This window comes from Nipponia nippon, unplaced genomic scaffold, assembly GCF_047370975.1.
Source record: "Nipponia nippon isolate SJK-2023a ecotype South Korea unplaced genomic scaffold, ASM4737097v1 scaffold_5, whole genome shotgun sequence".
Classification (NCBI taxonomy): domain Eukaryota; kingdom Metazoa; phylum Chordata; class Aves; order Pelecaniformes; family Threskiornithidae; genus Nipponia; species Nipponia nippon.
In genome coordinates, this window is record NW_028262369.1 from 98778839 (window position 1) to 98792176 (window position 13338).

Here is a 13338-nt window from a genome sequence, read left to right on the forward strand (position 1 = left end):
TGCCAATTATTTGACACACTTAAATAGAACGATAGCATAAATGGCACATTCTAGGTTATTAAATGACAAACACTAATTAGGAATGAAAATGTATACATACACTGCTAATATCATCGGTGACCTTTCGATGATAGACAATATCCAAAGCATCTTTCACTGTGTGGTATTTGCCCTTAGTATTCTCAAAGGTTTCTTTGTAGCGCAACTGGTAAGAAAAATAACATATAAAAGAATCTATTATATTTATCTGTCAGGAACTGTTTTCGTTAAATTTCCTACCTCTGAGGAATGACATCCAGGGATATGTTGCTGTCCAACATCCTAATGTAAGCCCTGAGGAATTTTAAGAAGCTGCAATTGCCTACAATCGATTGCAATTTGACTGAGACTTATGGAGAAAATTAGAGAGAGGAGGAGTTGGTATATCTAAAGCAACATGTCATCCTATTCGCTTTCAGACTGAAGACTGAGGAAAAAACATCCATGTATCACAGGACTACTCTCTAGAGCTGTGAAAGTGCCACTTTTGGCATAAAAAACCTACTTATCCCTTCTTCCACATCCTGATCTAGAAGAAAGCAGGAAGATCATTCCAGTCTTTGGAGAAAGACTTTCTGAGAGGAGAAATTCAGATGTGCAAAAGAACTGGGATGCTCCTTTGTGGTATTTAAAAATAATTCTTGAGAGAGCAGTAAGACTAATCACTAGAACAAAACACCAGCCCGGCACATATCCTTTCCAGATACAATGTGCAGTCTGAAATATATAGCAAATATCTCAGGAATGAGTAAAGTACTCTCAGCCATTGCCTTAAATCACAAATCACTATTCCACGCTTGAAGGAAAAGTCAATTTCACCTTAATAACCTTATGTGCAGCAGCTCAGGTAATTTTTCTCCCTAATCTACTTCTAAATTAAAAAATGAGCACATTCTCAGTGACATGCAGTTTACTTCTAACACAGAACTGAGATGAAAATACCTGATAAAAGGTATTCTATCCTGGCTCCAGCATCAATCATTTCACTCCAGTCTGCACTATTTGGAGATTTCATGTGTAAGCACATTAGTTTAAATCTATTTTTTTCTTTGTTGTCAGATCACACTTCAGTGCAATGGAAAATGACTTATAATAAATGAAAAAAAGCATTACAGTGACATCAAGTAAAAACTTAATAATCTCCGTAATAGCAAATGGAAATGTACATGCAAATGGGGTGTCCTAGTTTATGACGCACACTGAGATATTCTACGCTTTGCATGCTTGCTCTCCGTTGATCCATTTTCTGGTCTTTTCGTAAAGAAACCAAGAAAAAGTAGCAGTGAAAGTGTTCATGGACTACATACATCACTGGCGTTCAGGTATGCTCTCTTGGCTCTGATCAAGACTGGTGTGTCAGGGACAGGCGTGTATTTGTCCTTCATCTTCTCATACTGGGTTTTATACTTTTTCTAAGAGAGACAGCAAAAGGGAAAGGTTATATCTTTAATCTTAGAAGCATTTTCTAATCTAGTACTATGTTAACACCCAGGGGTGCTACACTGAGTGCATAAAGTCATTCTTGCAAAGCACTTCTGTCAAAACTTTGGGAAACGAGCTCAGCTGTTCGGCTCTTTCTAGGTCTTCCTGGTCTTGCAGCCAGTCTACCTCAGATTCTGCAAGCAAGTACTTGGAAACAGGTATCTTAGAAAATACTAAAATGTATTTTAAAAGTGTACTCTTTTACCACAACTTATAAAGGAAATGTAGAACTTAAGCATCAGAGACAGAAAACTAAATGAAGGGTAAACAGATTTGAGCCTTGAAACTATCACTAAAATTAGAAACAAAACTTCTGAACAGTTCAGCATAGTGGTCCCAAATAAAAAACCCCAAATATCTTACCTCACTGACCATGTCCTTTACACGCCTGGCATGTGTAAAGGCTGGAGTTTGACCACCAGCATGATGATGGGGTCTCTCTTTTGTAGCAAGTTCCACGTACAAGTACTGCAGCAAGAGGAAAAGAATAAAAAAATATACATTTCAAGCAAGTTTTACTTTATCTTTCTGAAAAATGTCTGTAAATCCACAATGTATACATAACCACACAATTTACCCCAGGAAAAAATAATGTGCCCTTTCCTCTTCCATGCTATCTCAGTTCATCTTTCTCTATCAGTACTCTTGATATTCTGTAACTGCCAGTAACATGCTTACAAACCAAGAAGTCAAATGCATGTGACATTAATGAACTCTCTGCCCTACATTCAGACCTCGTTTTAGATAAAAGCATCCATAAGGTCTGTTTTTCTCTGGTGAGTATCTTCATTTTGTTCTGCCAATTTAAAAATCCCCCAAAATTTGTATCTAATAACTCAGATAATGAACTACTATATGAATAAAGAAATGATGATGAATAAAGGCAGATGGATAAAAATATTTATTCCTCTGATGAAGTCATTTTCAGAGAATTTGAACAGAACTGTACCAGAGTTCAGTGCTCGCTTTCAGATGGACAAAGCTGAACATGTCCACTACAGAGACATGGTCAACATGAAAATTCATAGCCACTTAAAAATGAGCAACAGTCATTTTAAGCATCCTCTCTAGGAATTCTACACTGCTTTGAAATGTCCTGGAAAGATTTTACTGTACTTTAAGAGTATATTAAGAGGGATCCCCTGATTGTTTGTTTTTTTTTATCAGTACAAATTTTTCACCTGGCTCTGTATTTTTTGTCCTTGCTTGGCTCTTAAGAAGTCAGGTGTATCAAGGATGGAAGTGTATTTTGTCTTCAGCTCCTTGCCCGCAGCTCTGTAAACCAGCTGGAAAAAGACAGGTCCATGAATTATTTCTTCTGTTACATATGTTAATTTAGCAGCTGAACAATCACATCTTTGCAATTATAACATCTCATGTATTTCAGAAAAAACAGTGAGAGGGTCTGAACTTAATTATAGCTAACAAAGATGTGCAAAAATAATATAGAACTTACTTCACTTAAATGTGTTTTTAGTTCCTGAACTGCTCTGTATCCAGGAGTATCCAATACCACATTGTATTTTGCCCACATCTTCTTTGCGGTATCAGTGTATATATAATTAGACTGGAAAAACAAAAGCAGTATTACTTAGGAAGCTTTTATTATTCTTGGTAGTAAAGAAAATTTTACCGTTTAACCTAACAGAAACAACTAACTAGCTGCATGGCAAGAAATTCTGTCATAAGTCTTTACTCATTTTCATGTACTTAACTTCCTGGAAGTACATAGCATGCATGTAAATAAATCAATCGTTGTTATACATGGTTCTCAGAAGAAAAATCTTACCCAAAGCTTACGCAGCTGACGAGCACGGACCATATCAGGAGTATCATACAGGAAGCAACCCAAGCCTTTCAACCACTTCAGATCCCCTTTGTATTTATTCTATGAGGCAATTAGAAAAAGAAAAATCAAAAGTTAACTTTTGGGATAATTTCATTAATCAGTCCCTTAGCATAGTCACAAAGCATTTATCTATTACAGAATAGAATGCAAATGACGGAGGCCAAATTCTTCATTCAGTATAAAAGTATTAGGCCTGTTGTATTCAAATACCAGGTATCTTAACAGAAGTTGCTTACATCACTTGTGATATCCCCTACATAGCGGCAGTGCAACACCTGAGGAGTGTATGGCAAGGAAATCAAGTGTCCCTGCATCTTAAAGAAATCTGACTTGTAGATCAGCTGAAAGACAAAGAAAAATAGCATTTCACATGTTTGGTCATGCTGAATATCCTAAATCTCTTCTGGTTTTTATGTTAGAGAGACACATACGTCACTGACAGCTTCCTGCGTTGCTCTGACTTGACGGATTTCTGGTGTGTCTGGAGTGGTATGAATCTTGTCCTTGTATTTGTGGTATGTTGCCCGATACAACCTCTGTATCAAACGAGACAGCATTCTACATGTTAAAAACTTAAAATGGCAAGCAGTTTGGCAGAGTGTAAGTACTTCTCTTTTCAGGGCGGTGTTTTTGCTACGTATTGCGTAACTACCAGAGAAAAGGGAGCAAACATACTATTTTCTGACCAGGCAAAGATTTCCCACAATTGTTTTTGATAGCAGCATCTCTACTACATGGAGAATCTGAGACTCTAATCCTACAAACATGTAAATATGTGTGTTTAATTTTCATCCTATTAAAGCCAATGATCAAAGAAGTGAATACATATATATAAAACCTAAAACTATTGAGACCCAATGTCATACAGATACAAAAATGTCTATTAAACTTTCATCAAATAGCAGCAGATCGGTTAATAAAATTAAACTGCAATTGATTTTATATTATGGTAACAGTTTTACAGGATCACAGAAAGTTACAGTTATCAAGAACCTTAAAAAGCCATACAGCCCAACTCCAAGCCTGGATCAATGATCCCTTGATGGATATTTGTCTGAACTGCTCTTAAAAGCCTCAAAGAACAGGGATCCTACAACCTTCCCAGTCAATGTACTCTCATCATTCATATTTTGGGCCCTACAAATACAGTTGAAAGCAAATACATATATTTATTGTACCTCATTAATGACTTGATTCACTTTCTTCACATTTTCAAACCCAACATCTTTAGGTCCCAGAGTATAGCCTTTAGCTTTCATGTGTTCATAGGCTTCTTTATATTTCAGCTATAAAGTGGAAAAAGGAACAAAAACATACAGAAACTAAAGTTTATTGTGATTCTACTTACACTGCAGTTCTGACAGTAATTTATGCAGTATAAAGAGCCATATTTCTAGAGATAAACAAGTGAGATGTAGCTATATCAGAGTTAAATGCACTACACATCATCATTATTTTTACCTTTGTCATGTGGCCCAAGATTAACAACATTTTAAATTTCTCTTGCATCTAATACGGTATTCTCATCTGCCTGAGGAAATTCATATTTTGATAGTAATTGCTTCAGATAATTACAGGGTTTGGTAACATTTAAGTTCTGTTAAGGCAAACATTGTCAGTGTTGGGGCTTGAGTGCACTAAGATTTAATTGCCCTGACTAGACACACCTGGCATGTCAGGCCTTGCCTGAGCTATGTTGTAAGCACATCTGTCTTCGTCCCTGTCTCCGTCCTCATTTCCTGGATGGACATTGGTCCTACATTGTCGGTAACTTGTCCCTAGCCCTGTCTCCTGGATTTACCTTGGACCTATGTTGTAGGTAGCTTATCTCCAATCTCTGCTCTGTTTCCCACAGCTCCTGACTGGATCTCCCTGGACAGACCTTGGCCTTGGTTCCTCACCTTGTCTGGGACTGTTGGTGCAACCTGTTATCAGCTCCCTGCTCTGCCCACCCCCTTTGGGTACAGTGGGACTTCACCCTGGATGATGAGGTCACTGCCTATGTCGTGGTCACCCTCGGTTCCTGGCTCAGGCACCCACATGGAACTACCCCACTCTCGTTGCTCTTGGACAAGCAATCTCGTATCTGAGAAATAAGTTTCTCAAACAGTTGTGTGCTCATACAGGATGGGCACCAAATATTCCCTTGCAACTCATGTTGTAGGAGGACTTGGTACATTACTTACATCACTGCCAATGTACTGGACATGTTTAGCATGCTGAAAGCCAGGGGTATCTGTGGGAAGGCTGTATCCAGTAGGCAGAGCATGCACACCAGCCCAGCGATACAAATTCTGTGAGAGAAGAGAGAGTTTGTGACAACGGTGTGTAATATTTGAGCGTATTCATTAGCTGCATAGGAGATCTCTTAATTGCAATTGGCAAAAGATTTCACCCATGTCTGCATTATAACGTGTACTCGTAGCTTAAATGAGGACATTTTCCCACTCATTTTAGAGCAGTGAAGTCTAGCTTCTTTACCTGAAAAGCTAAAGACAGACGTTAACTTTTAAAGAATTTGAATATCAGAAACTCTGTGGACCCAAAAGTTTTATACTTACTTCACTCTGTATTTTGTTCGCGTGATATGCCCGCTCCAAATCTACTGTTTTATCAGTAGGAATCATCTTGCCTTTAACATTGTGCAAATATTCACTACGATAGACAGCCTGAGTGAGAAAAAGAAAAAGTAATTAGAGGAGAATCATAATTGTGATGTTCTCTCACAGTATGTATTGTTTGCATACATACGGGAGTTTCTCCTAAAAAAATGGATGAAAGCTTTTCGGATTCAGGCAGTTAATGATTTTAGTGACTGTGTTCTCATATCTTAATACAGGCATAGGCAATGAGTTGTAGATAACCAGCAATGATTAAATGATTAAAATTAAATGATTAAAAAAATACTGAAAGTCACATTTCTAGAATTTGTGAGGTAGTGGCATATGCAATTTGGGGGTGAAAGGTGATACAAACACTTACTTCACTTGAATGCAAGCCACTGAGGACGTTCTGGACATAGACAGGAGTGTCCATGACCACAGTGTAGTCATTCTTCATTTTTTCTGCCTTAGATTTGTACTTAATCTGCAGAGAGAAATTCAAGAGCTCTAATTAGTAAGGCTAATTGTTAACTGAATTTATTATACTATTATATTTACTGTATTCACTATTTATTTTATTACTGAACTATTCTATTAGTGAACCAGCATTTAAAGAGAAAGCGTATTGAAATTATGGCTGAATAAATGAGCGTGGCACCTTACTGGATAAGAACAGCTGATGAGTTTTATCAGGGAATACTAGGAAATGTCAGTACTCATTCATAGAAATGGCATGTGTGCCATATCATAAATATCCAACATACTTCTGATACAGAACTTATGAAGGGACATACATTCTTAAAAACCAGAATGGTTATTCTCCCATTTTTATAGTTTAATCCCAAACTAAGGATGTGTCATAAGATCTTGAGAGGAGAAAAAGAAATCATAAAATCAAGACCAAAATATTTTTAATATGAATTCTGCCTCATTTCTGCTTTACTTTAAGGGTTCTGAATGAGGAATTACTGTTTTAAGTGCTTTTCTGAGAAGGCAAGTGTTTAAATATATGCTTAATGCTTTCCTGAGTGGGATGTAACCTGACAATATCCACTTCTAGAGCAGCAAAGCTTAAATAACCATATGTGGTTATTTAATGAATACTTCAGTAGAGAAGGATATATGACATTTTCCAGATTATATCTGGAGTAGAATAAAGCTATTCCATCCTTTTAATACAATGGAGTGAAAAAAACTAAGAAGCAAAACCAGTGTATCCACTCACATCGCTGCGAAGATCATAGGCATGCTTGGCGTGGAGAATTTCAGGAGTGTCCCAAACAAAGCAGCCAATGCCTTTCAGCCAGTTAAGATCATCCTTGTATACCACCTAAGGTATCAGAGCACAGAAGCAATCTGTAAGACTTCCACTGGGATCTAATCCCTTATCGCTGAATCAGTCTGAAACACAACTGTCAAATGATGGCAAGGAAGGTTTCCAGTATTTTGACTTTTTTCTGGGTTTGAGCAAATAAAAAAATTCCTTTTGGAATTTAAATAATTTTTCTTCATTGCTTCAGTTTGGCCAATCAATTAAAAAATGCAATGATTTTTAAAAAAAACTACTTGCATATCCTACTGGGCAATGATTTACTTAGATTGCTGGCCCACTCCTGGGCTGACCTATGCAAGGCAAGTGCATAGAAGCCTTGCACCACTAGGATTTCCTCAAACTTCCAAAGTTTGCACACCTTATGCAACCAAATAATAAAGGACAATTTACAGACAGGGATGGCTAAACTGGTAGAACTGTAATGTTATGACCCAATGCCTACACTGATAACACTGAAATTATGCATACTAAGCCACATCTCAACTACGCACTTATTGCCAAGCGTTACGAAAACATGACACAGATGCTGTTTAGCAGTGCATAATACAACGGATTCAAGTGGCAACTTCAGAGTGCTCCAACTAAGTTTTTGCTAAATCATTTCCTCTAACAGAGCATAAATGCAAGAATCTTTTTAAAAAGTGAGCCACAAACACGATTTGTGAACTTACGTCACTGAGTTGATCAGTTACTTTTCGAACATGGGCATTGATTTGAAGATCTGGTAGGCACATCCATTCATGGAGATGTGTGCGGTAATCAATTTCACTGATTTTCTTCTGTGCATCCTTAGCAGAAATTATGTCTACCATGTCCGGAATAATGTGGACTTTGGCTTTATTCTTTTCATAGACTTCCTTGTACAGACGCTGCAGAGTTAAAGCAGTACGTTAATAATGCTGACAAATAGTCTGAAGCATTAACTGTTGATAAATTTGAAGCAACATTATTGATATTTTCATGGAATGTTAGTGGGAGAGCAATCACTTTGGCTATGACTAAAATTTACATCTTGCCCGCTCTGAAAATAATTTGCAGAATCTTAACAAGGGTGATAAAATATGATTTGCCAAATTTTCATTGTACTCATGTGTTAAAAGGAGGTAGACTATGCAGTGCTCCATTTTATACATAAACATATTACACTAAAGGTTTAGCCATGCAGGCAATTTAACAGTTGAGTCACAAGCTTGAAAAGACATTTGTAGGTGTATTATAGAATTTAGCAAATACCAAACACTGCCAAATGCCTGTGGAAACGTGATATCTGAATGAAGGCATGTGGATCCTTTGAGTAGCCTCTTCTGAGATAAGTATGGTTTTATCAGGAAAACACACATCAGAAAACAACACTTACATCAATATTAAGCTTTCCAACTCTAAGGCACCTTGCTGTATTGGGATCATCCTCAACACCTCTGGGCAGCGTGTACAGTGCTTTAAACTTGTCATATTCTTCTCGGTATTTTACCTAAGCAGATGCAAAGAAAGGCAACAAATAACTGACTCCAATGAGACAATTGTATTTTTGTAACAAAATTCATCAGTAAGCAAAATATTTAGTTGAGCCCAACAAGCAGAGAAAGCCTTTAAAGCAGGATCTTGGGTTTCTATTTTACTTTAAATGGCAAAGAAAGCACATCATAACTGTCATCTTGTAAAAATAACAACAGCTGACTAGAAGACTTTAAAAATAAATAGATGTAGTATAAGCTATTTATTTATTGTTCCAGCTCTTTCATTTAAAGATATCCATGAAGAGAGTGATCTCTCGTAAGCCTCAGTTCAGTAAAGCACACGATTATGTTCTTCTGTACTGGTAAAGCATCATTTAAAGACATTTGGTGTTTTTCTGACCTGGATGCTTATGCAGTTTAGACTAAAAAAACCAAAAAAACTCTAACCGGACATTTTCAATAAACAGTTTCCATTACTATAAAATGTGACATTTTTTTTTCCATGAAAAGAAGCAGCAAAGGACTATCTAACTATTATCCAAATGACTATCACAGAAAACTGATTATCTACAGATACATATTATATCTAAATTAAAAATGGAAGATAATTTAAGAAAAACCCTTTTTTATATCTGTAGTATATGCAAGGCATGAAGGATTTCATTGCTAGAATTGATGATCTGATTACAAAAAAGAAAGTATTTTATTCACTTACAATACTAGCATTATGCTTCAGTTCTTTTGCACGTGCTAGGGATACAGCATCAGAGGGCAGTATGTAGCCAGTAGCTTTCACTTTTTCCCAGGCTTCCTTGTAGAGATTCTATGGGGAAATAGAAAGTTTCTGTGAGTGGAAAAATTCTTCCCCTGGGTAATAACCAACAAGCAATAGAAACCAAAAGCCCTTCTGTTTTACTTTATACTTAATATCAAGAGGCTGTAGTTTAATCTTGACAGTGCACATAAAGGGTGACAGAAATGCTTTCTAACTATTCATGTCCATTCTCATGCAAGGTCTTAGTTTTGTTCAGGTGCAATTTTCTTCAGGGAATTCATTTATTAATGCATGTATTTTGACAAGACTGGAACTACAGTTAGAAAATACGCCCTCTGCCTGAAATACAGCATCTTCCCCATACTCAAGCAATGCAGAGGGCTATCACTGGCTTTGATAAGCTCCATGTTTGGAAGTTTATCTTCAAACAGAGTGAACAAAGAAAATAAAACAAAAAACCCACACTGTAGCACCTTAAGAGAAAAAAATGTGTAGAAACACTTACATTGCTAAAGAGATGTTTCAAATTTTGAACTCTTTCAGAATCCACTGTTTCAGTCACAGTTGTATACTTGTCCTTAGTTTTGTGGTAATCTTGCTTGTATTTCACCTGTAAGACGAAAGACAGATTTAGTTAACTTGTTTCAATTCTCAGAAGGAGCATGGAGAAAAGCCTGAGTAGAAAAAGTGAGGAGACTCACATCGCTAGCGTTTACACCACTCTGCACTGCAGTCACGTAGAGAGGTGTGTCAGTAACAACACCAAAGTTCTGAAAATTCTCTTTTCCTGCAGCTGTATATTTTATCTAAGGAAACAAAACAAAACAAACAAAACATTAATGCTGAAAATGACCAGGAAATTCTCTGCCTTTAAAGCTTCCTTTAAAATCAGTTCTGAACAGCTGAAGCCCAGGATTATGGCCCAGTTAAGACCAACTTTAAAAGTGACAGGCCATAGGAAAGAAATACTTAATACATAGCCAGTATGAACTAAGGAATAATGAAAATTGCACATCAGTGTATAGCGTCTAGTAGGCTAAGTGTACAATCAGCAAGGCAAGAGACACTATTTTCCCAACATAAACATCTCATTGAGGTATCTTGTGGACAGGGTAGCATACAGAAAGACAAAGTGTTATCTTCTCGCTGTTAAAAAACACAACCTTGCTGTCCTTCCATTCTCCTAAGTTTTCTGCTTTTTCAATAACAAAAGCGATCATGTCTCCACAGATGAAACTAAAAGAGTGTATTATCATAGTTTGAACAAAAATATTTCTGATGTAATAGGAATTCATTCTGCTCTGGACTAGGACAGGTGTCAGTCCCAGTGAATTATAAATGGAAGAAAAAAATATCTTGTAAATATCTACTTATTTGAGGAAAACATGCTTACTTGGCTCTGGAGGTCATACGATTTTTTAGCATGCAGGATTTGTGGAGTATCCCAGACATAACATCCAAGTCCCTTCAGCCAATTTAAGTCATCTTTATACACCACCTATACGGAAGAAAGCAGACTGTTAAGTTAGGAAGAAATTTGCCTTCTGCTTGAAGAAAGTAGTATTTGTTTCTTCTCTATATTCAATATCTTCCACTTGTGCAAACTCAATGCAGAAGGTTACCACTGAATCTGGACCAGACCCATTCAGTAATTCCAATCTATTTGGAAGTTTGAACGTGAGCACAGAGAAGACTAGCCCATCTCACAGTTTGCCTGAATGATTTTTACCCACAGGATTTGCAAGGGAAACTAAACCACATAATACAGCATAGTAATAGGCCAGGCAATTAACACATCATCAGATTTTATTAGGAAGGTTGGTTGGCCCAAGCTGAGATACTGTTGACTATGTAATATGAAAAAGTGTCGTGGTTCAGTGTGCCATTCACTCAGCTCAGACTCTGTGGACTGAAACAACCCCAAAAGAATGAAGAGAAGCCTTTTCCAGACCCACTGGATCCAGGAGGATTGTGGATACTGTCCTGGCTCCTGTGCAAATTCCAACATTCCCAATTCCAATACATAACCGTCACTGCAGTGCAGCAACATTCTGACTGTACCATGGTACATCCACATTCCTCCTCTGCGTGTGCCAGTGGTAAGCTTTCTATACAGTCTCATCCAGTCAAAGAGAGATTAAGTGTTGATAGTGGTGACTTTGGGAAGGTTTCATAAATGTCAACTTAAAATTTTTCCAATTTACAAATGAATAATAAATAACCAGACCATTAAAATGTCCCAAAGAAAACTGTAAAAATGTAATTTTTGGTACTATGCTACCAAGCAATCTAAGACGATGGTTATTAATTTTGTATTGAAGTACTATGGAAGATATTTGAAGTATTTTATATTTAAATACCTTGGAACAAATTACATGAAAGGCTACTAAAATGTCAAACAAATAAATGAAACACATACATCACTCAAAATTTCCTGGGCTTTTCTGGCTTGAATAACATCATTTTCTTCAGGTGAACAATTCCAGTGATGGAAGTAAGATCGGTATTCAAGATCACTGAGGATATACTGGCACTTCTTGGCTAGCACATGATTCATCATGTCACTTGGAATATGGACATTTGCTTTGGTGTCTTCGTAATTCTTTCTGTATGCCAACTAAAAAGGAAAGATTGGGGAAAAGGTGAGAAGCGAGAACAGTGTTTTTCTGCGTAATTTTGACTCTAATAGGCTACAGGTTATAGCATAATCTGAGGCATGCTTTCTGGACTTAGTAGCTAAACTCCCATGGGATTCAATAGGATGAAATCTTAACTTCTATATTAATCACAATTTATTCTGATGAGGTCCTAGAAGGACAAGAATGACCTTCTTCACTTGCAGATTTAACAACTGGTGAGAAAATTAACAAGACTTCAAGATAAAAAAAGCCATATGCTACAAACATGTTTTTAATCTAGTTAAATCTCCCTGTCCAAATGAAGACAGAATATTTGGGATTATACTAACTTTATGCCCTGCACGACATGCAGTGGTGATAATAACAAAACACCAAATGTGCATTTACATTTCCAGTTCTTAAATTCCTATTTCAATTCGAAATTAACACTTTTTCTTTGTAAAGCAAAAGAATCCCAAGTCATGTAGTATTTCTTACTGCTCAGATTCTTAAACCGAAATAGAAAAGAGGTCTATTTCCCTATTCTAATATGTCTAATAGCTAAACAAATCCCTTCTTAAACTCCTAAATCATTTCAAGCTCAGTGATTCAACCCACATACAAAATAACCATTCAGGAAACATAAACATGTTGAAAACACTCTTGCCGGTGTTATTAGGCATTGCATTATTTATCTTTAAATATGTCACACTGAAATAAAGAAAATGGAAAATACTACAGCAAGACTAATTCTCTCCTTACCGCGCTCCTTATTTTCTGGAATGCTAGCGAATGAACGACGCTGGGGAAATCACCAATCTCCTTCCCAGCCAGGTAATGGCCTTTCAGTTGCTCATATATTTCCTTATATTTAAGCTGCAAAATATTCATGTGGAAATTTTAAAGTTCATTGTAACAACATATAGGGAAAAAAAAGAGAACGAATGGAAAATTCATACTAACCTCACTATTTATGTAGTTTGCACGCTTTGCTCCAACAACTGGAATATATTTCTCATCCAAAGTATACCCAATGGGCTTGCTAATTTCCCAAGCTTTTTTATAAAGTTTCTAGACAAACAAAACACATACAGGCTTTGATAAAAAATCCATTATACTTTCCAAGAAACCTGACTCTGCCATTTATACATACATGGAATATGGTCACTTCTATAGAGTAGT

The 13338-nt window shown here is 36.7% G+C and overlaps 1 protein-coding gene across 2 annotated transcripts in view; it reads right to left on the reverse strand.

Annotated features, from left to right (window-relative positions):
- NEB (nebulin) overlaps positions 1-13338 on the reverse strand; it is a 124755-nt gene that overhangs the window by 39726 nt on the left and 71691 nt on the right. For both annotated transcript variants that reach the window (XM_087731532.1, XM_087731531.1), the window contains 22 exons: positions 13120-13227; positions 12919-13032; positions 11958-12155; positions 10932-11036; positions 10240-10344; positions 10044-10148; positions 9479-9586; positions 8664-8777; positions 7978-8175; positions 7199-7303; positions 6353-6457; positions 5932-6039; positions 5557-5664; positions 4549-4656; positions 3802-3906; positions 3607-3711; positions 3311-3409; positions 2978-3088; positions 2703-2807; positions 1885-1989; positions 1347-1451; positions 101-205 (listed from right to left, as the gene is read on the reverse strand). In XM_087731532.1, coding sequence (XP_087587658.1) covers positions 101-205; positions 1347-1451; positions 1885-1989; positions 2703-2807; positions 2978-3088; positions 3311-3409; positions 3607-3711; positions 3802-3906; positions 4549-4656; positions 5557-5664; positions 5932-6039; positions 6353-6457; positions 7199-7303; positions 7978-8175; positions 8664-8777; positions 9479-9586; positions 10044-10148; positions 10240-10344; positions 10932-11036; positions 11958-12155; positions 12919-13032; positions 13120-13227 — 2529 coding nt within the window. The remainder of the gene's footprint in view (positions 1-100; positions 206-1346; positions 1452-1884; positions 1990-2702; positions 2808-2977; positions 3089-3310; positions 3410-3606; positions 3712-3801; positions 3907-4548; positions 4657-5556; positions 5665-5931; positions 6040-6352; positions 6458-7198; positions 7304-7977; positions 8176-8663; positions 8778-9478; positions 9587-10043; positions 10149-10239; positions 10345-10931; positions 11037-11957; positions 12156-12918; positions 13033-13119; positions 13228-13338) is intronic.